Raw genomic sequence first — 27,177 nt, 5'->3', positions numbered from 1 at the left:
TCATCTCCATGTGATCATTTGAAAAACAGGCAGTTAACTTTAAAAATACAGAAAAATCCATTTCAATTAATTCATTTGGTAGAAGTTACTTGTTCTCCTGAGATTTATCTATATTCCTAATGACAAAAGACAAATCAAAGATGAGTCTAAGTTTAAAATGCTGTAAAAACAACTCTGTCCCACATGAGACATTTCTGTAAACTACTGCAGTTTCCGTCTATTGCTAAATTTGGAGAAATATGACTTAGCAGCTGAAGCATAGTTTTGTCTGAGAATAAACTACATTTATCTGTCTCAACCCAGGAGTTAAGAATTATTTTTCACTATGTATAAAGATGAGATTCATATTCTTTTATATGTAAAGTTTTAGTATTATCCTTATTCTTCTTTTCCTGTACATACATTATTTCAAAGTAATACTCAGATGGCACCAGGACATCTAACAAGTAATATAGTAAAAAGAAAATTAAAAAAAAGTTAAATCTACACTGAATCCAGATTTCTCAACTGCATTTATTAAAAAAAACCCCAAAAACGAAAAAACAAACTTTAAGAAGATTAATATTGTAGTTTCTTAGGAATCTTTAAGAATTATATTTTAAAAATACTGCAATGAAAAAACATATCATAACCAAATGTATGATTTATTTTTGGAGAAAAATAATTAAAACTGAGGTTTTTCCAATTAAGGAGAGAAATAACAATATGAGATCATACCCTGGTTACATGTTAGTTATCACATTCTATACAATGTGGATGTGCTCAAGATGTATTTAATGATATTATGAATGAACATTTGAAATTTAAAAATCACAAACCGCTTGCCAATATTGTAAATTCATAAATGTTGAAATAAATACCTACAAGGAATTAAATTTTGAAAACTGAAGCCTTTGACAGTGTATAGATCATCCCAAATGTTACAAATAGCAGAGCAAATAAGTTGACATTACTGCTAGTTTCCACTTAATTTCTTCATAATATGGCTCTCTGGTGTTGCATTAGTGAAGATACTTCCTACAACCACATGGGTACCCCAGAGACTGTGACGAATCACTTTACAGCAACCAAGATCATCAACAGAGAATCCTAAATGTCGATAGCGTTCATCTGTCTCAAAAAGAGTGTTGTTTGTATATGGTCCAAAAAACTGGAGGAAATAAAACAAGTCATATTTTCATTAGCTAGAAAGATAATGAAGTAATAATTTTTATGCAAATACGAACACATATCTATATAAATACTCTGAATATTTAAAAAATCAAATAAGAAATAAAAAGGTCACATGGAACACCTAACTGTCCTAATACCTCCTCTCCCCTCAATACCTGTGCATTCTGGAAATGTGAAATGAATGATCTAGCAGACTGCATATTACCTAGAACCAAATGCATAATATTATATGACCTTTAGAGATGAAATATGATGAAACCAATCATCTATGGTTCACCTTTGTAATTTTTAAGATAAGAAAACTATCAGAGTAAGTTTTTCATTTCTAGTACTCACTAAATCTTGACTTTGAAAAGAAACAGTATATATTCCTATTTGTAGCTGAAAGATATACACAGAATTTAAAATATGACCACAATAGTGGTTCAGTTTATTTTCTTTAAAGTATAGCTTTATAAATGTTAATTTCCAAAAAGTTACTTTTCTAAATATTTCTTTACCATCCATATTCTTAATTCTAAAAATAAGTGTTTCTTCCTTAATGAAACTATTGGATACTAAGTTTTAACTAATGAACAGTAAACACACTAATTCAATGTAATTCAAACAATATCTATTAATGAGGATGGAAAATAAATTTTAAAATTATTTTTAATGAAAAAAATTTAAAGTGATGGAGAAGCTTAACTATGAGTGCCAGAGGTCCCTCAGTTGTGAATTCAACAGACTCTTGGTACCTATTGTGAATTCAACAGACTCTTGGTACCTTGGTACCTATTTTTATACTTCTTTGCATAAAATTGTGAGGTTTTCAAAGTCTTAAATGGTCTACTTTTACGAAGGTTATAATTATAAACAATTTTATAATAAATAATTCCTACTTCAAATTATATAATGTGGCTTTCAAAATGTATTTAATTACTCACTGCCAAACCAGATGATGGGTCAATAAAGTCAGCCCAATAGCCTTCAGCTCGAAGGGCGTAGCAAATTTCTTTAGCACCGCTGATGAACTGCATAGAAAAAGGCACAAATAATATGCTCAAAGCAGCAGCACAGAGTGTTTTATTTCTCAATAAATTTTTAAGATATTTTTTGCTTCAGATAGCAAATACAATAAGATTAATAAACAATTAAAACTAATGATAAATTAAGACTGTAAAGTCCTAAGATTATTTTCACCAGTCCAAAAGATTAATGGTTCATATAACATTTTCATTTCTTTTAAAAAGTCTAAATTGTATATTTTTTTCTTCTAAATTATTTCCTATTTTAGGAACTATTTCTAATCACTCCTGTGCTATTAGCTCCCAAATTTGTCATGGATTATAACTTATAGTTGCTATTTTGTATCGTTACAGAGGTATTAGAAATAAGGTAAGAAAAGGAAAACAAAATATTCATAATGAAAAGATATGGACCATTCATTAATTTGAATGAAAGTTGGTTAAAAACATGTACTTGTTTGTGTGTCCTTCAAAAACACATCTATCCACTCACAGTTATGAAATATTTCTGAAAAGGCACATAAAAATAATAAGATAAATGGACAGATTGGGTACAGGGCTGGACCACATACTTCCTTTTCACTATACACCTCTCTATCTTTTGTATTGTGTATAAACATTACAGACCACGTGCATGTATTAAAATCTTGGTCTTACCATCCTAATTCCTACAATGTCTTTATTAGCTTTATCAGAAGTCTAAGCAGTGAAAAAGACTAGAAGCAAATATTAGAATCAGATTAGAATGTTAAAAAAAAAAAAAAAGACAGACCATAAGTGTTTAAAGACAAGGGCACAGTTCCACTCACAGCCATAACAAAGTAACAGTTATCAAACTTGCCACTTGCTGAAAAATATAAAACTGACCAAAATATACGAGGCAACTGTTTTTAGACACTGAACAATAGGCAGACAAAACTGCAGCGGAGAAGGGAAACAAATAAGGTGATCCCCATATATGCTCCAGGCTTCTGTCTGGGGACACTCTTGTTGCAGGGAAAGAAGTGGAGCCCAAGCAAAGTGATAGTGTCACTGAGCTGAGGGGGTAGAAAGCAAGAGTTCTGAACTGTTGAAGCATCTGGAATTTCTGGCGTAGGGTAATGGAGCAGAGGGAGTTGCACAAATGGGCTTCCCATGTGGTCCGCAGAGCAATTTACCCTGGTTCAGTAGCCAAGGGTTGAGCTGCGCAGATACAAGGTGAGATTCCTCAAGGTCTAGCAGAGAGTGCCAGCTGCGGGGCTGAGAGCTGAATGGTGATATCGGGGGTCATGCACTACAGGGTAACGTGAATTTCTGGCCCACCTAGAGTGATGAGACCTCACTGAGCATCTCTGGCACTAACCTGAGATGCTCAGAAGTCCAAGCCTTGATAGCCCGAGGGCCAAACCTGGCTGGCTGCCTGCCTGTTTGTGTAAATACAGTTTTGCCGGAACGTAGCCATGCCTGTTCATTTATATATGGTCTGTGGTTGCTTTAACAATACATGGTAGAATTGAGTAGTTGAGAACCTATCACGTACAAAACCTAAAAATTTACCATCTGGCTCTTTACAGAAAAAGTTTGCTGATCCCTGCTATAGAGATATACAACTTTAACCTATTTTCTCCAAATAGAGGCATATCTCATTTTTTTGGGCTTCACTTTATTGCACTTCGCAGGTAAGTTTTTTACAAATTGAAGGTTTGTGGCAACCCTGTGTCCAAAAAGCCTATTGGCAACATTTTTCCAATAGCATTTGCTCACGTCACGTGTCTGTGTGGCATTTCGGTAATTCTCTCAATATTTCAAACTTTTTCATCGATTATTATATTTGTTATGATGATCTGTAGTCTGTGATCTTTATTGATGTTTTACTACTATGACTCACTGAAGGTTCAGATGACGGTTAGCATTTTTTAGCAATAAAGTATTTTTAAATTACGGTATGTATATTTTTTTTAGACATAATGCTATTGCACACTTAAGACTACAGTACAGTATAAACATAACTTTTATATGCACTGGGAAACCAAAAAATCTGTGTGACTCACTTTATTGTGATATTTGTTTTATTATGGTGGCCTGGAACCTAACCTGCAATACTTCCAAGGCATGCCTGTACTTTCTTGTAAACTAATGAAAAACATTTAGATAATACTGTACTCTATAGGTTATTTTCATACTTAATATTTACACTTACTGCTGTATTTCATTAATCCTAATTCTTAAAAATAGAAAAACAGTATGGTTTAGGAAAGTCATTAGAATTATGTATCAATTTAATAAAAGATGTACCATACACAAAAACTACAAGGTGAACAAAACGATGCATCTAAATGTTTGCAAAGGTTAACTAAAAGAATCCCAAATGATCACAAAAAGAACCAGTTTAAGTATTTTTCTTAAAGATTTCTGCTTGGGACTTGCCTGGCGGCGCAGTGGTTAAGAATCTGTCTGCTAATACAGGGAACATGGGTTCGATCCCTGGTCTGGGAAGATCCCACATGCTGTGGACCAACTAAGCCTGTGTGTCACAACTACTGAGCCTGCACTGGGAGCCCGCGAGCTACAACTACTGAAGCCAGCACACCTAGAGTCCGTGCTCCGCAACAAGAGAAGCCACCGCAATGAGAAGCCTGCGCACCGCAACAAAGAGTAGCCCCTGCTCGCCACAACTAGGGAAAGCCCGTGTGCAGCAACGAGGACCCAACGTAGCCAAAAATAAATTAATTAAAAAAAAAAAAAGATTTCTGCTCATCAATAGCAAACACTGACATCTGCTGGAAAAAACCTGAAATAAAGTAAACCACAACATACAATATCTACTTGGACAGTAAGCTATGTGTGGTTCTAAAATAACCACTAACATGTCTAAAATAAAAAATGTTTCTTCATAAAAAAATAAAATAGCTTTAGTTATTATAACGTTTAAAATGCACATGATAAAGCGTGTTGCCATTTCAAAGGCTGGAAATTTTTTTTTTTTAATTTATTTTATTTTTTGGCTGCATTGGGTCTTTGTTGCTGACTTATATCTATACGGGAGCCAGTATCAAATGAGGCTCAGAATCTTGAATGGTTCAAAAAGTAGGACTTACTAATACAATGCACATATCAGAGCAAACTCTCTAGTGTCTAAATGGTAGTATACATTTACTAATCATTGTCTTAATATATAAATAGAAAATGTTTATTGAGTTATTATGTATTTAAATTTCACTTCTCCAAATTCAGATCTTTTAAAGATCAGAGAGAATGCCTTATGCCTCTCTGTAACTTCTTTGTTAGCTGGCATATATAACTTGCTCATGATTATTAATTACTACATGGAATTTATTAGTAAAGTTATATGTGAGACATTTAAGTATGAAGTCATTACCATAAAATACTCTATTAATAGAGTATGTAAATAATATTTTTATAAATGAAGAGAACCATACATCCAACCCTAAAGAAAATATAAAATAATTCCAAATATTATTCTGTATATAAATTAATAAAGAGAATTTTTTCAACTACAGTTAGCTAAGGTGTCCAAGTGAGCTAATCCCAACATGTCATACACGCAAAGGAATATTCCTTTCTATCTTGTAGAGAAAGAAATCGATATAACTGAACATCAAGCTCTTAGATAAATAATTATATAATTTTTAAATATAAAACTTTAAGTTACTACTTCTCATTTCTCAGGTTGGTAAAAATGATAAGTAATGCTAATATCCAGGGTAAAGGTGAGAGCATATATACTAGGACAGTCTTTTTGGCGGGCAAATTGGCAGTATCTTTCAAAACTTAAAATGAATATACCCTCTGATTCAGCAATTCCCTATTTAGGAATATATAAGTATGTACAAAAAATATATGTACAAATATATTCACTGCCTGTAATAGCCTAAGTTTGATTTTCAACTTATAAATGACTAAAAATTTTTTTAAATAATTTAAAAAATTCATGGTTTGCCCATGCAATGTAATATTACACAGATTTTTACAAAGAATGAAATGAAATCTATGCGTAATGTTATGGAAAGGTGTCAAAACATATCTTCTAAGTTAAAAGCAAAGGATGGGAAAAAAATGTGGGTATATACATTATATTATTATTGTACTGTACACTGTTATCGTTTACTCCTTTAAGAAGGCTGAGGTATTTTCACTTTTTACTTGACATGCTTGAGAGAGAGAGAGAGAGAAAGAGACGTGGAGGGGGAGGGAGGATCAGAGAGAAGGAGAGAGAGATGGGTACGAAGAGTTAATTTTACATTTTTGTTGTTTACTATATTCCCAAATTTCCTAAAACAGACATAAATTTAAAAAAAACTGAGGAAGTACTGGACAGAATCTAAGTTTTTCAAAGACACTAAAAAAAAAAATTGTAGTATTTTTATTCTCAGAAAACATGTAAGTTTTTTAGTACTGGAATACATTAGCAGAGAATTAGTAAAGGCTAGAAAAGATAGCCATCATTTTAAAACACTGGTTCATTGGTATTTAAATAAGATCATAAAATTAAATTGTCAGCAGCTGAAAGAATTACCTTTTCTAAGAGCATTTCTCTTTCAGTTTCTACCTCCTCACTCCAAACAGTCATATCATTCTTAGTTTTCTGTGTTACAGTCAGAATCATTAGTTTGTTGGTGGCTACTTCTGGAAACAGTGATTCAAAATCTGTAAGTGAAATAAGAATAAAACTCCAGAAAAAAATAAATTAAAAAAAAAATAAACAGTTCATAAAATACTTTAGAAAAATGATGATTAAGTTAAATTATTATGGTACCAAGTTAGGTTTATAAATGCATATTAGTTTTGAAAAGGATGAAATGAATTTAGTTTTGGTTTATTTCTGCTCTTTTTGGATGAACGAAAATACATTGCCAACAATTCTGAAGAGTAAGTTGGGTTACATGTTCTTGGTCTTGTAATTTAAAAAAAAGTTCATTATTAAGATTTTTCTCAGTAGTACTAATGTATTAGCTCATGGAAATTATGGCTGTAATAATCACCCAGGAGTGGGATGACTTTAGGGAAAGATTTAGGAAAAAAGTTATTAAAAATTCTATTCCTATCTAATGGCAGCATGAGGTCAGATGTCAGGGAATACTTGAAAGCCTTATCTTGGCCAGGCAATCATCATTTCCAGCTAGACATATTAAAATACTAAGTTATAAAGCATTACAATTCCTATGGAGTACATTATTCAACACATTAAAAAATTAGTGACATTATCTAACACACACTAGTGTAAATATGAATATAGCACAACATACCTCTTCGCAGCAATTCCGGACATGTTTGGATTGCACACTCTACTTTGGCACTTTCAAAGTAAGTTTCCGCACTGTTAATTTCTTGCTCAACAGGTACATCATTACCCTAAGGCGGAATAAGAAATATAAGTAAACAAAATCTGGAGTTCAAATAAAATATCTTGCCTGTTATAAACCTGTTTTCCCTAGAAAGTTTTTTCAGTAATCCTAACCTAGCTGGTGATGGGGTAATAGTCAGTGTTCTCACATACTCAAACTTTTCCCTATGATGAATGTAATATTTGAAAATTTTAAAAAAATGTTGAATTAAAAAAAGGAACATATGAATACCCTGATATTCTAAGACTTAATATGAATAGAAGTTGGCTAAAAAACTAACTAAAATGCGCCATGATTGTGTCTTACAATGTTACCTCTTCTGATATTCTGTTATATCTAATTATCCTTCCTTTTGTTGTATAATCTGTAAAATGGGGATAAGAACACTAACTTACAAAGCAACATGATTAAACATATAGCTTCTCCAACAGGAAGCGCTTAGAGGCTTTTATGCAACAGAAATTTACTGGGTGTCTATTATACACTAGACATTATAAACAGGAACAGGCACTACAATGGTAAAAAATCCAGTCTTCACTCTTAGGTATATAAGAGTTAGTAGAAGAAAAATGCATGTACAAATAAATGCAATCCATATCAGAAATGCTATAGAGTTATAACGGAAGTCTTCTGGAGGTATAGATGGGGAAGAAACTTGCTTTGCTGGCAGAAATCAGGAAAAGGTTGAAATCACATTTGAGTTACATATTAATTAACATGTGTGTCTGACAGATAAAGAATAGACAGACTATAGGTTAAGAATTTAGGAGGAATAAAACAGTCCAGCAAGAGATAATAACAGTGCAAAGGCATACAATGGTCAAAGGGAATGGTGTAATTTTAAAAAAATGAAAATATGCTGTGATTGGAGAACAGAAGGAGTAGGAAGTAGTGGGAAGTAAGGTGAGAAAGGTAAGGGATCAAAATTGTGGAAAGCCATTTATGCCACATTACGAAATTTTGTAAAAGCAATGAGGAATATCAACATGCGATATAAAAAGCTAATGACAGTATTACTGTAGAGGATGTATGGCAATGAGGAAGAGCAGGTGACAGACCAGTAACAGCCAACAATTACTGATCACTTAGTTTAATAAGTATTTTACATACATTTTCACGTTTAATCCTCATAGCAACTTTGTAGGCCAGGGATTATTATTATCCTCATTTTACATATAAAGAAACAGGCTCAGAAAGGTGAAGTAACTTTCTCAAGGTCACAAAATTAAGTAAATGGCTGAGTTAATCTCTGAATACAGATTTATCCTATCTCCACAGTCCATCATACTATAACGCCTATAAAAATTGAGGTAAGATAAGGAGGCGCTGAACTTTGGCAGTATTAGTGAGAACTGAAGGTACACAAATAATTTAAGAGCTACTTTCAGAGATAGAAGCAATGTAATTCTGTCACTATTTACAGGGGTATGATGAAAAGAGGAGTCAAGGTTGGCACTATAATTTTTATTTTTGGGACAGTGGGAGGATGACTAAGTCACTTATACTACTGACAACATGGGAATAAGGACAAGTTTTGAGAGAAAAAGGACTAATTCAGTACTAGACGTATAAAATCTTGGGACTTCTGAGACATCCAGATAAAGATGTTTGGCAGGCAGATAGTAATATAGAACCAGAAATGTCAGAAGCAGAAATAAGAAGCTAGGAAATATGAATACACAGCCTGTGGAGAAAGCCAAGGACTTAAGTGACCAGGGAGCAAGTCAAATGAGAAAATGAAGATCAGAGACATTTGGGAAATATCATGTAACTGGTAGACAGAGGAGGAGTCAAAAAGACTGAGAAGGAATATCTGAGATAAAAAGTCAGGGGAAGTCAACTGTGTCCCAGTGTTAGGTTATCTGATATCACCCATAATTTGAGGGGTTGCTGCTTTTAATAATATGGCTTTGATCAAAATCTCAACCTGAAGCTATATAGAAATATGAAAAATGATAAGGATCGGGGTTTGAAAGAAACTCTGAAATGCATGTAACTTTCCATTTGAGTGAGCAATGAGCAATACTAGTTTTAAAATGCATTTAAAATTTCATATGCGATACCAGTTTAAAAAACTCATTAAAAAAACCCCTCAGGAATTGTTTTTACAAAAGCTATTTAAAAATCCTCCTCTTCAGTCTACTGTATCCAGAGTTTCAGGGATCTCAAAATTTTCTTTTTAAATGGCTAGGGGAATATAAAACTAGTCGGAATTTGGTCCATATATAAATTACAATTACCATTAATAAAAGTGAAAAACAGGGAATATAAATTTCCAGTTAGAGAATTAAGTTATTTATATTTGAAATAAACATTTAGTAAAAAATATATATTTTTGAAGAATTATTTAATTCTTCAAAAGAATTTTGAATTCTTAGAATTATTTAATTCTAAAAGAGACTGCAATGTAGTTAGGTGAAAAAAATTATATAGCAAACACTGTACAGGACAATGCCAAGCTTTTAAAAGCTATATATGTTGTTTCTGTTTATACTGGACTTAAATAGATTTTTTTTTTTACTTTTTCAATGAAAGTAATATGTTCAGTTATCAGAAATTAATATAGCATTAATAATTAGAAAAACAGAATGACCTTAACAACTTACCTGAAATTCATTCACATATTGTGCCATAACAAACTCATGTCTTTCGCTCGATAAAGGTTCTGCTAGAACATCAGGTAAAGTTTTATGAACCTGGCTTTTCTTCTGTGATGTGGTCCCATTGAGGTGACAATCAAAACCTATGTTTCCAGGAAGCTGGAATCTCTGATCCTGAGGTCCAAATGGTCCCATAGTTTCATCGGGCCAAACTGTTCGAGAGCCTAAAGAGGAACGACAAAATGAATCATTTTCTCTTTACTAGTTAAGTACATTGGTAGACTGAAAGAATGTTCTTCTTCCAATTAGGTATTTTTTTTTAGCTAACCAATAGTTGTTTGAAGTTTGCTTTCCTGTGTAAATATAAATTAGTTTGTTTCATGTTATTCCAAAAGACTAATCAAAGCAACCAGCTGTCAGCTCACAGGCACTTCCATTTATTCTGGCACTTTCAAAGTAAGTTTCTGCTCTGTTAATTTATTGCTCAAAGGTGCATCATTACCCTGAAATTCATTCACATATTGTGCCATAACAAACTCATGTCTTTCGCTCGATAAAGGTTCTGCTAGAACATCAGGTAAAGTTTTATGAACCTGGCTTTTCTTCTGTGATGTGGTCCCATTGAGGTGACAATCAAAACCTATGTTTCCAGGAAGCTGGAATCTCTGATCCTGAGGTCCAAATGGTCCCATAGTTTCATCGGGCCAAACTGTTCGAGAGCCTAAAGAGGAACGACAAAATGAATCATTTTCTCTTTACTAGTTAAGTACATTGGTAGACTGAAAGAATGTTCTTCTTCCAATTAGGTATTTTTTTTTAGCTAACCAATAGTTGTTTGAAGTTTGCTTTCCTGTGTAAATATAAATTAGTTTGTTTCATGTTATTCCAAAAGACTAATCAAAGCAACCAGCTGTCAGCTCACAGGTAATTCCATTACTAGGGAAAGAATTCAATAAAGTACTGTAAATGTAATTCTTTTTTTTTTTTGGCCATGCTGTGCGGCTTGTGGGATCTCAGTTCTCTGACAAGGGACTGAACCTGGGCCATGGCAGTGAAAGCCCGGAATTCTAACCACTAGGATTACCAGGGAATTCCCATACTATGCAATTCTTGACAGTCATTGAAAAGAATATGGTAAATCTATACTGATAGTGAATGAAGTCCAGGACATATTACATTAAAAGAAAAAGCTAAGTCAAAGAACAGCATATATGACATTTATTTTTCATCCTTATATTTGTGTTTTTAAATACAGTAAAAAAAAAACATCTGTAAGGAAAGACATCAGACTTAATGGTGGCTACCCTTGGGGAGGGGCATTCAACTGCTGTTACCTGGTGGCACAAAACATTAATGGACTGCAAAAAAATCTTGTACAAACCAATGTGACATATGCCCTGTTTACCAGCTACATGAGTTAATATGGATTTAATACTTACAGAAGAATAGACCACATTATTTTATTCCTGTAAAACTTAAAAAAATCCTAACATGTAAAAAATTCAAAAAGATCCAGAAAAGAATAAATTAGAAAATCAAATGAAGAAATACTCAGAGTAGGAATTTTGTTTAGAGAAAGGAAGGGACAACTGCTGCAGACTTTAGCTGGCAATAAAAATATTTATAAATACTCTGCCAGAACTGAGTGACTAAAAACGACCATGTCAATATGGCTGCCCCCATATCTCTCTTCCATACCTATGACAGACATCACCCATCAATCGCAGAACATTTCCCTGCTGAACACAGACATTGTCACATGATTCTCAACCTAAACACTCTAGCCCAGTATGTCTCAAACTTTTAATTATTTAAGAATCATCTAAGATCTTCTCAAAATGCAGATTCTGATTTACTAGGTCTGCAGTGGGGCTAAAAATTCTTCGTTTCTAAACAGTCCCAGATGATGCTGATGCTATGCCATGCTATGCTAGTCTGCAGATCACACTGAGTAACAAGGCTCTAGACAGCCACTAATGATTGACTGGAGTCAGTTCACAAACTTAAACTTATCATATATTTTGAAGAACATGGGTTCTACAGATTATTCAGATCTGTTTCTTTAAATAAATATCTCATATTAACAGTGAATTTGAGCATATTTTCAAATGTTTACCAGTCATTTAGGTTTTCTCCTACAGAAATAGCCTGTTCAAATCCATTTTTGAAATTTTTTGTTTGGTTTTCTACTGGGTTTTCTTTTTCCTATTGATCTACAAAAATTCTTTATATAGTTGTCCCTAGTTATTCACAGGGGACTGCTCCCTGGACCCCCACAGATACCAAAATCTGCATATGCTCAAGTCCCTTATATAAAAGGGCATACCTCTACTGACCTTTGAACAACTGAGGGGTTAGCTGTTCAAACCCTGCATGCAGTCAAAAATCTGAGTATAATTTATAGGCAGTTCTCTGTATAGTCGGTTCCACATCCTCAGATTCAATGAACCAAGAATTGTACCGTACTTATTTATTTTTGAAAAAAATCTGCGCATAAAGTGGACCTGAGCAGCTCAAAACCATGTTGTTCAAGAGTCAACTGCACGCACATATACTGTAACCTTCGTACATCACATCCTCCTGTATACTTTAAGTCATCTCTAGATTACCTATAATATCAAATACAATGTAAATGATATGTAAATAGTTGCTGGTGTGTGGCAAATTCAAGTTTTGCTTTTTGGAACTTTCTGGAATTTTTTTCCCCGAATATTTTTAATCCTTGGTTGGCTGAATGTGAGGATGAAGAACCCATGGATAGGGAGGGTTGGCTGTATATTCACAATGCAAACACTTTACATATTCTGAGTGACAAATCTTTCATTTATGATAGATGTATATTTAGCCTTCAGATTATGAAAATTGAGGAGTAATCAGAGATGGAGTTAGAAAACTGGACCAAGAAAACCAGGGGAAGCTTTGCATGCCCAAGTGAACTTATATTACACTGTAAGTAATGTGTTGCATGAAAAAGGATTCCATGGGCAATCCCTTTAGAATACATTAGGTGAAGTTTCTAAGAGTGCTCCCTGAATGTTTTAGTGTGTATTATAAACCTCTACGATAGGACTATGGTATAAAGCATTTCTCCAAGTTAACTAATCACAGAGCTTAAAAAAATTTTTTTTTTCATCCTTGAACAATGATTCATAGCTTGGGAATAGTTTAGGAACTGCTACTGAAAGCAGTAGGAGATAATCGAGGCTTATGAAGGAAGTGACATGATTTAAAGTATTTTAGAATGATTGATAGTGGTGCACAAGATGGATAAGAAAAAGCAGACTTTGATTTAATAAACACTCAAAGTGACAGCTACATTTAAGAAATTCAGCAAAGAATGGCAAGAAGTAGTAACATAGTTTAATAGGATCAAAAGATTTGTTTCAGGGAGGACTGTGTGCTCAAAGATCATTAGAAAAACACTAAAGTTCAAGAAAATAAGTTTTAGAAACCAATATTCATTCTTCTTTTAAAAAAATATTGTAACTTTCTGGTGTAAATATTTAGGCAAGAGCTCTGATTTTATTTTCAATGGGATAAACTCAACTTTAGAAAATCAGTAAAACCTCAAGAAGAAATACAGTAAGTCCCCTACACACGAATGAGTTCTATTCCGAGAGTGTGTTCGTAAGTCCAATAAAGTTAGCCTAGGTACCCAACTAACATAATTGGCTAGCATATATAGTACTGTACTGTAATAGGTTTATAATACTTTTCACACAAGTAATACATAGAAAACAGACACAAAAAATAAAGACCTTTAAATCTTACAGTAGAGTACCTTGAAAAGTACAGTAGTCCAGTACAACAGCTGGTGTACAGGGCTGGCATTGGGTGAACAGGCAAGAAGAGTTACTGACTGGAGGAGGGAGAGGAGGTGGGAGATGACAGAGCTGAAGGATCATCAGCAAGGAGATGGAGGGCAAACTGCAATTTCACTGATGCCTGACGTGGATGGCACAGGCTCTGCTTCCTTGCTGGACTCAATTCTATCTACCCTCTTGAAAAAACAATCCAGTGATGTCTGGGTAGTAGGTCTTTTTTTCTCATCATAGATGACATGGTAGCAGTGGATTGCATTCTGAATGGCTGCTGCAACCTCTGTGTACTGTTCTACATTTTGGTCCTGTGCCTCAAAAACTAATAGTGCCTCCTCAAATAAAGAAAAACCCCTTGCATCATGAATCTCTTCGGTTCTTCAGTTACTTCTTCTTCCTCTTGTCTCTTTTCGTCCTCTCTTGCCCTCCAACTCCATCAGGTCTTCATTAGTAAGCTCCTCATGGTGCACAGCAAGGATTTCAATGAAGTTGTCCTCTTGCAGATCTAGCTCCAGCTTCTCGCTGAGGGTCACTAAGTTGCTGAAGACCTCTTTGGACTCCTCATCCACCTTTCAAATCCACGAAAATTGTGAACAAACTGCAGGCAAAGGTTCTTCCAAACCCCATTCATGGGGACGGCCGTAACCTCATGCCAAGCAAAGTCAATGTTTTTTATGGCCTCGTGGATGTTACAGTCCTTCCAAATTGTCACAAGGTTGTTCCTGATTCGTCACTTGCCTTTACTGCCTGATGAAAACTGTGACATAAATAATATTTCTTGAAAGTTGCTATAACTCCCTGGTTCATAGGTTGGATGAGAGATGTAGTATTCGGTGGCAGATGCACTACTTTGATGTTGGGATGAAAGTCATCCATGAATGGGGGGTGGCCCAGAGCACTGCTGAGCAGCAAAAGAATGTTGAATGGGATGTCCTTCTCCAAGCAATATTTCTCTACCTCTGGGATAAAGTGGTGGAAAAACCAGTCCTGGGAAATGGCCTGTGTGACCCAGGTTTTGGGGTTACTCTTCCACACAACAGGAAGAGAGCCCTTGGCTATGTTTTTAAGGGCTCCTGGGTTCCCTGAGTGATAAACTAAGACAGCCTTCAGCTTCATATTGCTGGAAAGAAGCATTGCCACCAAACAACAGAGGTAGCCTATCCTTTGCTGCTTTATAGCCTGGCATCAACTTTTCCCCCTTACTGATGTAACTTTTCCTCTGGCATCCTCTTCCAGTACAGTCCTGTCTCATCCACATCAAAAACCTGCTCAGGTGAATACGTACCTTCATCAATAATTTCTCGAAGCATTTCAGGAAATTCCCGGTCAGCTACCATATCTGCACTTGCTGCCTTGACACTTACTTTTACATTGTGAAGGTTGGCTCTAGCCTTGAACCGATGAAACCAGCCATGGTTGGCATTAAAAGATGCGCCCTCTGATTCTTTGCCGTGTTTCAAGTCTTCATAAAGGCTTTTAGCTTTTAGCATTAAGCTGAATGGGACTTGACGCTGATGCTGATCCTGCACCCACATACTGAGAAGTTTCTCCAACTCCTTCATCACTTTTCCACGCTTCTTCGATATTATTGTCAACATCATCGGCACAGCAGACTTCACGTGTTCCATGACCTTGTCCTTGTTCTTCAGAATCATGCTGATGGTTGAACGATTCATGTTATAAGAATGAGCAACGTCTACCTTCTTTTCGCCTCATTTCACTCTCTGTTATTTTCACTTTTGTTTCCATTGTTATTGCTTGGCGCTTCTTAGCAATACCAGCTATACGCTGCTTTTACGCTTGCTTCCGGACATCCTGAGCTTGAAATAAAGATACTGTACTACTGTACTCTATACAGTACCATAAAGTACACAAAAGCACAACCACTTGTAGAGAATGCACACACGTGACAATGTACACCAGACACGTGAACTAACTTGCGTGACTGGTCACGCGAACTCGTGTTCACATCTTTGAAAGTTCACAACTTGAAGGTTTGTGTGTAGGGGACTTACTGTATTACAGGAAACACGACTCAGAATGTTATGAAACAATTATAAGTAAAGCAATAATAACTTTTACATACAGATATCTGGAGGTGCAGTGGCCACATGAGACTCATCAGAACCTGAAGATCCTGCAGTTGAAAAGGCTCTGGGATTGACAACCCTTTTAACTAAAGAGCAAAATCCTGGGAGATAGGAAACCAGTCTGGCTCTGTTACAGAGCACCTAAGAAGGACACAAAAATCAAAATTATTCTGGATATAAATGCTATACTAACATAGACAATCTCTGGTAAATCCTCACATTGCAATGTATCTTTTAAAACCAATGTTTATTCTACTATTATTGAGCAGCTACCATAGGATAAGCATCATGTATATTTATAATTTTAGAAATAAATACAAATATTTAAAAAACAAGTAATAAGTTACTTTGGGTAAAAAAATATTGCTTTCCCATTCCCAGAATTAAGAGTGCCATACAGAAAGAATGGTTCCCCCTTACTGATGTAACTTTTCCTCTGGCATCCTCTTCCAGTACAGTCCTGTCTCATCCACATCAAAAACCTGCTCAGGTGAATACGTACCTTCATCAATAATTTCTCGAAGCATTTCAGGAAATTCCCGGTCAGCTACCATATCTGCACTTGCTGCCTTGACACTTACTTTTACATTGTGAAGGTTGGCTCTAGCCTTGAACCGATGAAACCAGCCATGGTTGGCATTAAAAGATGCGCCCTCTGATTCTTTGCCGTGTTTCAAGTCTTCATAAAGGCTTTTAGCTTTTAGCATTAAGCTGAATGGGACTTGACGCTGATGCTGATCCTGCACCCACATACTGAGAAGTTTCTCCAACTCCTTCATCACTTTTCCACGCTTCTTCGATATTATTGTCAACATCATCGGCACAGCAGACTTCACGTGTTCCATGACCTTGTCCTTGTTCTTCAGAATCATGCTGATGGTTGAACGATTCATGTTATAAGAATGAGCAACGTCTACCTTCTTTTCGCCTCATTTCACTCTCTGTTATTTTCACTTTTGTTTCCATTGTTATTGCTTGGCGCTTCTTAGCAATACCAGCTATACGCTGCTTTTACGCTTGCTTCCGGACATCCTGAGCTTGAAATAAAGATACTGTACTACTGTACTCTATACAGTACCATAAAGTACACAAAAGCACAACCACTTGTAGAGAATGCACACACGTGACAATGTACACCAGACACGTGAACTAACTTGCGTGACTGGTCACGCGAACTCGTGTTCACATCTTTGAAAGTTCACAACTTGAAGGTTTGTGTGTAGGGGACTTACTGTATTACAGGAAACACGACTCAGAATGTTATGAAACAATTATAAGTAAAGCAATAATAACTTTTACATACAGATATCTGGAGGTGCAGTGGCCACATGAGACTCATCAGAACCTGAAGATCCTGCAGTTGAAAAGGCTCTGGGATTGACAACCCTTTTAACTAAAGAGCAAAATCCTGGGAGATAGGAAACCAGTCTGGCTCTGTTACAGAGCACCTAAGAAGGACACAAAAATCAAAATTATTCTGGATATAAATGCTATACTAACATAGACAATCTCTGGTAAATCCTCACATTGCAATGTATCTTTTAAAACCAATGTTTATTCTACTATTATTGAGCAGCTACCATAGGATAAGCATCATGTATATTTATAATTTTAGAAATAAATACAAATATTTAAAAAACAAGTAATAAGTTACTTTGGGTAAAAAAATATTGCTTTCCCATTCCCAGAATTAAGAGTGCCATACAGAAAGAATGGGAACCTCTAAAAGTTGCCCTATTTAGTGATGACACTAAAAAGGTAGCACAACTAATAAGATTCTATTCTCAAAATAAAGAACTTTCAAAACCTCTCCTAGAAACAAAACCTATTTACTTTCTAATTCTTCTCTTCTTTTACTGCTGTAAATTGTACTAATTATCTACCATACCATCTTTCCTCTTTCTTTAACGGCAATGTCCACTTTCCTCCATTTTAGCATACAACTTTGTGATACATTTTCTGCTCTTATGTTCATTCCCTAGACTCTGAGGTCAGTTACAATGTATGAATGTGTAAACATCTTTCACGTATAAACTTTAATCAAAATACTTAAGTCAGAATAATTTAATGCAGGGGTTGGCAAACTACAGCTGAATATAGCCTTCTGTCTGTTTTGGTGAATAAAGTTTTATTGCTATACCCATTTATGTATAGTCTGTGGCTGCTTTCATGTCATAATGGCAGAGTTAAGTAGCTTCACAGAGACGCTACGGCCTACAAAGCCTAAAATATTTGCTATCTGGCTCTTTATACTAAAAAAAGAAATCGCTGACTCTTAGATTAGTGGAAAACATGTAAGAACAAATACCATATCTGTGAAATGCTATTAAAAGATCTGAACAATTAAGAGACCCTTGAGGACATAGGCAAAAAGTTTCATGGAGGATATACTTAGTTGTAAAGAAACAGAAATTTGCTGGGGAAAGGGCATTTCAATGAGTGACTTTCAGGAACAAAGGGATGGAGTCATCAAGGATGTACTCAGAAGAGTAACACGTTCACTGAAGGTGGATATAAGGTAGTGCAGTAAAAAACAAGTTTGAAAGTTAACTTGTGGGCAACTATAAAAGGCTTTATACTTGACACAGACAGGAAAGGGCCTGTTATATCAAGATAATAAATCAGAATTTTAACCTGTAGGCAGGGAGGAAAAGACTAAACTGATAAAAATAAAGGATGTTTTAAGGAATGTACCACTAAGGGCAGTGTAGAGAATGGAGTGGGATTAGAGAGGTGGTATGAAAAATAGTTACCAGGATGTTGAAATAGTCTAGATACTGTAGAATCACTCTTTTTCCCTTTTACATAGTATTCTGAAATCCAGCCCTGTGCTCCTTCTGACTTTCTCATCCTAAGTACAAGAATACATTCTAACTGGTCGTTCTACTTCTCTGACATAATTTCTTACTCATTTTATCCCTCCTTCTCTTACTCCACTCTTTAGTCACATAAAAATATCTACCCAACTCTTCCCGTATTTCTCTGCCTTCTTTTATTCTGCCACAAGATTTCTTCTGCTAAAACGTCCTTTTCCCTCTCCTCCTAGGCCTGACAAATTCCAACTCTTTCTACAAGATCTAGATAGACAGAACCTCCTTTATATGTCTTCAAAATGCAAGACCTGTCTCCAGAGCATTCTGCCCACCTGAAAATTTAAGCATCCTCCCTTGGGTGTGCACCCAACCTGCTCAGAGACAAAAACGGTAATTCTCAGTGGTACAAGAAATTTGAATTGTATATCAACATTGAGCAATTGCGATATTTCACACAAAAGATCCAGACTTTCAGCTGTTCTTACAAACTCCAAAGATCTGGCAGCGCTGGATTCACATTCCCAAATGACATTAGTTGGCAACACATCACTGTAGCTAAGGAAAGGCTGCTCCCTTTATATCAGAAATGAGTATTTCAGTTTGTACAAGTCCCCACCAAGGCTTCTTAATTGACCTGTTCAGCCTCTGAAGCATAGACATACCTGACCCATGCTATGTATATATGCAAACTAAATTGTTGAAGACATACATATCTATCTTCATGTTTCATTAGTAACATCCATTTAGCACTTAAAATGCACATAAACGAACACAAATTTTTAAACATATATTTGAATATTGTTTTATGTAAACTTCTTTCTAACAATAAAAGTATCCTTCAAAATACCTACTGGATTAATTTATTCATTCAAATCAAAATAAAGCCAGGTCAAATATTAGCATACTACTCTAACTAGTATCTTTCCTTTGAGAGTAGCACATGCTTCCTTTACAACATTCCCTTCCTATGATTATGGCTAGGTATAAATTCACCTTAACACATGGGATACACTAGTGGTCTACTTTTACGACTTGGCCTTATAGTCTTACCATTAGGCTATTACTTAATATATCATATTTGACTACAGGAATACTCTCCTGGCTAACTGTTGCCGTATTAGTCTTCCTAACACACGGCTCTAATTAAATCACCAAAATTTAAAGAATAAAGTCCAAATTACTGGGTTTGGCATTCAAGACTCTCTATTACATGATTCCAAATCCACAATCCAACCTTATTTCTCACTTATCTCTTTCACACATCTTACATTCAGGAAGACAGAACTGACTTCCTGATTTTTGAAAGGGGGGGGTGTCTTTGAATATACCTCCTGCTCTGCCCAACCAAACCTCAGATTATCTAATCCCACCCATCTTTCAAACCTCAAATGCTTCTCTGATTAAGTGAACACAAACCCCTACTTTTCCCTCTCCACAAAGCTCTGAATCTGCACTGTGCCTTTGTGTAGGTTTTAAAATTAGTTTCTACTCTTACTGTAATTGTTTTAAAATATGTCTTGTGTTCCCTATGGCAGGATGCGTTTGAGTAATCGCTGTACTGTTACAGTGAATAAATCTCTCTGGGAATAATATCTCTTGCGCCCATTTTGTAGTATTTGGAAGGTGACTTCCTGTACTGAAACTGCTACAAAACCTTCAGTTTACCTAACCAAAGAAACAGAAAACGGCTTAAAAATAATTCTAAATATTTACTGAAATAATGTCTTTTAAAACTACTGAAAGGGTGCTGGCACTGAATTTATTTCTAAAAACGAATTTATAGAAATAAATAGACGTGTATTGAGAAATATGTTGCGTTCAAACTACCCGCAAAGCGTATCAACCCAATTCACACCCCTTGCTTCCCTTGCCATTTCCGGTACACTAATTACGAGAAACATTATGCCATCAATGCCATTATCATTAAACCCGTCCTTCCTAACGAGTTCCCAAACTATTTTATTACTATACTGCTTCTTAAGAGGCTAATTTACTCACATTGGCCATTTCTGGCGGGAAGGGCAGGCGAAAAATATCTTCCCTTTTGTAAAGTTATTCCTGGGAAAGGACAAAACAAACAGGCCGGTGACGGATTAAGCTCTAACAACAGATCACTGGGGCAACGTCCACCACCGCCTACTGTGTGTCCCTCCACCGAGACAGGACCAAAGTCCAAGCTCTCCCCGAACCCCAAAATTCGCCCCCCGCCCCCACAGGGCACAGCTCGCTGCCCACAGGAGGGCGTGAGGCTCTCAGCCCTCCCGGTTCGAATCCGCGAATCGGACTCGACTCCGACTAGATCGGGGTGGCCAATGAGGAGCTCCACCGGGATGGAGTCCTGAGGCTCGAAGTAGGTATTTGAACACCGGTCAGGGTTACCCGACGACAGAAGCAAATGTGCCAGCAGAGATGAAGGATGAGGAAGCGAAAAGGATCCTAAAGACAGAGTGCCAGGACGACTGGCGACAGCGATAGGGACCCTGTGGGAATAGAGGTAACACCGAGAGCTGCAGCCCGAAGATGGGCGAATTTGGAGGGGCTAATGCGGGCGGAAACCATACGTACCAGTCTACGCCGCCGCCTCCAGGTGTTGAAGACCCGGACTCTTCCCGTCTTCAAAATGGCGGCGCGACGGCAGAGCGGGTAGCGCCGAAGCTGGCAGTGCCCAGACTGAAGGAGTTGCTTCTGAGCGCATCGATGGGAAGGATCGTCGAGCCGATGATGCGCACGCGCACAGGAGTCCCACGTAGAGCCGCCCTTCCATTGGATAGTCCCCCGCCGCGACGTGGGCGGAGATAAAGTGCCGCGCGGATGACCTGGGAGCCGGAGGCTTGAGCTCTGGAGCTGGGTTTAGGCAGGCGTTTAATTTCGTGCATTAACTCACTGAACTGAGGTATTTGAAAACCTCCTCTCTCCCTAAGACTTTCTTATTGCCTCCAAGAGGTACAGTTTTCTGTTCTTTGTATGTGGTTTTTTTATTTTTCAAGAAATCACTGTTTTTGAGAATAGGGCACTTAACGTCTTTCTTTATGTACCAGGCCTTTAAAATAGGCGCAATAAATATATATCCCCTTATTTATAAAGAGTATATAGGGCTTCCCTGGTGGCGTAGTGGTTGAGAGTTCTGCCGATGCAGGGGACACGGGTTCGTGCCCCGGTCCAGGAGGACCCCACATGCCGCGGAGCGGCTGGGCCTGTGAGCCATGGCCGCTGAGCCTGCGCGTCCGGAGCCTGTGCTATTTCCAAAAAAAAAAAAAAAAAAAAAAAAAAAAAAAAATGTACAGAGTATATAATTTTCATTTGTCAGTTACATTTAAAGACAATTAACTGAAGTCCATACTTTATTCATACTGATATATTTAGTTGGGTCATGTTGGGCAAGTTAGTCTCTTTATTTTAGTTTCCTCACTTCTAAAATGGGAATAAATGGATAAAGAAGATGTGGCACATGTATACAATGGAATATTACTCAGCCATAAAAAGAAACGAAATAGAGTTGTTTGTAGTGAGGTGGATGGACCTAGAGACTGTCATACAGAGTGAAGTAAGTCAGAACGAGAAGATCAAATACCATACTTTAACACATATATATGGAATCTGAGGAAAATAAAAGTTCTGAAGAACCTAGGGGCAGGACAGGAATAAAGACGCAGTAGAGAATGGACTTGAGGACACGGGGAGGGGGAAGGGGAAGCTGGGACGAAGTGAGAGAGTAGCATTGACATATATACACTACCAAATGTAAAATAGATAGCTAGTGGGAAGCAGCCGTATAGCACAAGGAGATCAGCTCGGTGCTTTGTGACCACCTAGAGGGGTGGGATGGGGGGGTGGGAGGGAGACTCAAGAGGGAGGAGATATAGGGATATATGTATACATATAGCTGATTCACTTTGTTATACAGCAGACGCTAACACAGCATTGTAAAGCAATTATACTCCAATAAAGATGTTAAAAAATAATAAAACGGGAATAATAATAGTGGCTAACTCATAGTTTATGAAGATTAAATCAGTTGATATGTAGCTAACACATATAGCACCGCACGTGCGCACGCACAGCTCATGGCTTGGGAGTCACAGGGGCTTCTGAGTGTTGAAGTTACTAATAATTTGTTATTTCTTCATGACTCATAATTTCTCCTTCAAAGTGGCTTACTTGTCTAGGTTATATAACAAGATTACTGGTTGAATGATGATCCTAAGCTTTTTGAGCCTGGGAACCATATGTTATACATCTTTGCCAGGATAGAAGATCATCTGTCAGGTAGAGGTGGGAGATAAGAGGAGTCAGTGATAGGCAGAATGGCAGGAGGCTGTCAGGAATAACTTCATAGCGGAGGTGATGCTTGATCAGTGTTTTGAAAGATGAGTAGTTGTCTGCCTGAATGCCAAGAAAAGGCATTACAGGGGTGAGGGCATTTCAGTCAAAGGAAACAGTTGGGACAGAGATACAGAATCCAAAACGCTATGGGCAGCTGGGGAGATCCCCAAATAATCAAGGGATTCAGTTGGAAGTAGACAGGGGCCAAATCATAGTCAGCCTGCAGTGCAGTACTAAGGTGGATGTAACCCTGGAAGCAACGAGAAGCAACTGGGCAGATTTAAGCAGTCATGGCATTATCAGATTTGTGTCTTGGGAAGATTCTTGGGTTTCAGTATAGAGGATAGGTTGGAAGGATGTGGAATTGGAACCACTGGATCAGGTGGTTAGGGGACTATTGCTGTGTCCATGAGAAAGAACATGCGAGCCTGAATTAAGGGCGGGGGGGAGTTGAGGAATTGATACTGCATAGCTATCCATTGGTTGCAGATGAGGAAAAGGACGAGTTGAAGATAACTCCTAAATTTTCGACTTAGAATACTTGGTGAATGGAGTTGCTTTTTCTGAGATTTGGAATCCAGTAATATTAATTTGTGGAATGTATGCTATGTGATGGCACCTGTATAGGGATTTTCCCATTATTTATTTTAATTCTCATAACAATCCAGAAACTGAATGTATTATTATTCTCATGTTAATATGAAGAAATTAAAGCACATAGCTTACGTATTTTTATGAAGCTTCCAGGGCTGGATTTAAATCTATGTCTGTTAGGTTTAAGAATAGTGTTTTCTTTCCCATAGGTGTTGTCTCCTAGGAGTAAAACAGGTTTTAGGGGAAAGATAATGAATTTGATTTGGGATGTTTGAATTTTAAGATGCCTGAGGGGCCTTTGAAAGCAGGCCTGTTGCTCAGGATAGTGATTTATGCTGGAGACAGAGATTTGAGGTCATTGACATATGAGTAACAGTTAAAGCCATAGGAACTCCTTAACCTGGAACTCAACAATGGGCTTTTAGGGAGGAAGGTCCTGAAAATGTATGCAAATTTTTGTGTATTTGTAAGCAGATCCATGCTTCCCTCCCTAGGGAGAGTGCACATAGCTTCTTCAGATTCTTAAAGGAGTTCATGACTCTGAAAAGATCAAGAACTACTAGTGTAGAGTATAAAAGAAAAAGAGCAAAAGTCAGAAGAGTAGGAAATACTAATTAAAGGGGTAACAGAAGAAGAAAAAACTAACAATGGAGACTGAGAAATTTCAGTCAGAGGGTAAAAGGAAATCAGGAGAGAGTATTCTAGGCATGAAGAAGATAACTGCTCAGTTTTACTGGATGCTACAAAAAGGTGTTATTGAGGACCAAAACCAATCCATTGTATTTGATAACTAGGGCAATGGTGACTTTGCCAGAGGAGTTTCGGTGGAGTGGGAGTGGGAGGATGAAATTTTGATAACTGTGGATTCACAGGATGAAACACAGCCTCTTAAGGGAAGAGATTTCTCCTGTTTTTTCACTGTATTCCTGGGACTTCACTGTATTCCCGCCACAGCGAGGTGATCAATAGTATTTATTGAAGGTTGAACAGATGAAGAAGTGGTGACCATTAATAACCAGGTACCATTAGTAACAGCTGCTTTTTCTTCTGTTTCAAGGCTCCATCCTTCAATAGCACTTATCCACCCAACAACCGGGCTGGGGGAGCAGTAGTGTCTCTATGGCATAAACGAAGAAACTGTGACTCAGAGAGGCTGAGTAAACTGCTTGATGCTGTACAACTACATACAGTGATGAATGTGAGATTCAGACTTGGATTTGTCTGGCTCCAAAATCTCTGTTCCTTCCATGACAATAAAACAAAGGAGAAGAAGAGGGAGAGGTGAGTATGTGCCTCTCAACTGTTATTAAATTTTCCCTTATCTATTCGCCTTCTTCCTTTCACTCTCTTGGGTTGTTCTTATTCTTCATAGACAAAGCAGTGCCTTCACAGAACTATAAAGATTGATCAAAGTACCAGATTATGAGATTATTCAGAGGCCAATATGTAATCCTTGGGGCTTTCATTCTCATCTCACTCTCACAGCTGCCTGCATTAATACTCTCTGATAAACACATGGTTTCCTTTTTATTCTGGAAAACATCGATTCTCAATAACAAAGGATGCATATTTAAGCAAACCGAGGAATATATAGTCATCACTGAATGCTCAACTTGGAAAGACTATTGTATTGCAGCTAGCTCTTTCTGTAAAGAGAGTAGGATTATAAAACCAAAAGAGACAAGAAGGAATATTTTCTGCTCAACCAAGCATATCTAAAGCATATTAGAAGTTTGGAGACAATATTCTGTGTTATTTTTTTTAAAAAAAGGTTGCATGGAACTATTACCTGGTTGTAAGAAAATAGCATGTAAAAAGGGATAATGTTATGAGTAAAAAGGGTATGGAGAAAAGAAAAGATGTGTGAACACTTGGTTTTTATTCTTTGACTTGGTCACAGAACTCAGCCATTGAGAACACATCTTTTTAAGTTGTCTGCATCAGTGCTGTGATAGCTCTTTAGTGTTTGATACATTAAGGCAGGTATATATTTTGGCCATTTCTAAAAACTCAAGATTTTCCTGGAAACCCCTTGTATGTTCTAGCCATCCATTGCTAGGTAGCAATATGTGGATGTTACAGAGAAATGTTACAGAGTGAATGTTATTTGTCTCTAGGACATAATGGAGGAGGAGGAGCCTGTGATTTAATATTTTGGTTTTTAGTTTGAATGTGATTCATAAGTGTGTCACGGGACTGTAATTGTGGTATTAGATATAGCAGTTGCCTATCTGCTCTTCTTTCTGTCTTTCTCCTTGTTACGATGAAGACAATGATATTGCCTCCCTCATAGATATATGAAGGTAATCCGTGTAAAGAATTTAGCGCAGTGCGTGGCACTCGGCAAGTATGCAATAAATGTTAGCTGATATTGCCTTCCTCCTCATCAGCTACATTATTGTCATCATCACTGAACTCCTCTGAACTCTATGCTCGTAGGGAAGTGATAATGTGGTAAGGAGCTTTGGTTCCCTTATATATGCACAAGGCTTATCAGAGGTGATAATACTGCCACGACCTTCCTATCTCTTTGGTACTGGGACATTGTTTGGTCTAGAAAGGAACAGGCATGGGTTTAGGTGAGACTCCCCTCAGGATGTTGGCCTGCTTTGTTTTGAGCTACTTTACCTTGAGGTGATTATGCATGTATTTTATTTTATTTATTTATTTAAAAAAAATTTTTTTAAGGGGTAAGGGTGTAGGGGACATTTCATTGCTTAGTCCAAGGAGCCCTTCTTTTTTTTTTAAAAAAAAATTTATTTATTTATATTTATTTTTGGCTGTGTTCGGTCTTCATTTCTGTGCTAGGGCTTTCTCTAGTTGTGGCAAGCGGGGGCCACTCTTCATCGGCAGTGCACGGGCCTCTCACTATTGTGGCCTCTCTTGTTGCGGAGCACAGGCTCCAGACGCGCAGGCTCAGCGGCCATGGCTCATGGACCTAGTTGCTCCACGGCATGTGGGATCTTCCCAGACCAGGGCTTGAACCCATGTCTCCTGCATTGGCAGGCAGATTCTCAACCAGTGCACCACCAGGGAAGCCCATGATTATGCTTGTATTTTAGAACTCAAAGCATGTAGACAGAGCAGAGAACAAGGATGAGGAGAAGATTTAAGCAAAAACTGATTAACCACTGAGTGAGAAGCATCTATAAGTCACATTTGGTAAACTTAGGATTCAGGCTGTGGTGATCTGGCTCCATAAAGAAATGGAAATACTTAGACTTGAAAGGAGGGTATAAAGCTACCTGGGAGCTTGTTAAAAATGCAAAATCTCTGGCTCCAATCCAAAACTACTGCCCCAGAATCTGTATTTTAAAAAAATCCATAGTGATTCATATGTACAATTAAATTCTCTTGAATGAGATTGACTAGGAAGTGGAAGAGAGATGGTAGCATTGGGCCTTGCATAATGTA

The 27,177-nt window shown here is 37.0% G+C and overlaps 1 protein-coding gene across 1 annotated transcript; it reads right to left on the bottom strand.

Moving 5' to 3' along the window:
* Positions 1–625: 625 nt before the first annotated feature.
* MMADHC (metabolism of cobalamin associated D) lies at positions 626–21,508 on the bottom strand. The gene is made up of 8 exons (XM_024756262.1): positions 21,412–21,508; positions 20,845–20,904; positions 17,337–17,481; positions 10,132–10,349; positions 7,427–7,532; positions 6,697–6,827; positions 2,100–2,186; positions 626–1,150 (listed from the first exon to the last, which is right to left on the bottom strand). The coding sequence occupies exons 2-8, from the start codon at positions 20,851–20,853 to the stop codon at positions 956–958; spliced, it is 891 nt and encodes a 296-aa protein (XP_024612030.1). The 5' UTR covers positions 20,854–20,904; positions 21,412–21,508; the 3' UTR covers positions 626–955.
* Positions 21,509–27,177: the final 5,669 nt, after the last annotated feature.

The sequence above is a fragment of the Neophocaena asiaeorientalis genome, unplaced genomic scaffold (assembly GCF_003031525.2).
Source record: "Neophocaena asiaeorientalis asiaeorientalis breed wild unplaced genomic scaffold, Neophocaena_asiaeorientalis_V1.1 scaffold447, whole genome shotgun sequence".
Classification (NCBI taxonomy): Eukaryota; Metazoa; Chordata; class Mammalia; order Artiodactyla; family Phocoenidae; genus Neophocaena; species Neophocaena asiaeorientalis.
This window is presented reverse-complemented; position numbering and strand designations above follow the sequence as displayed.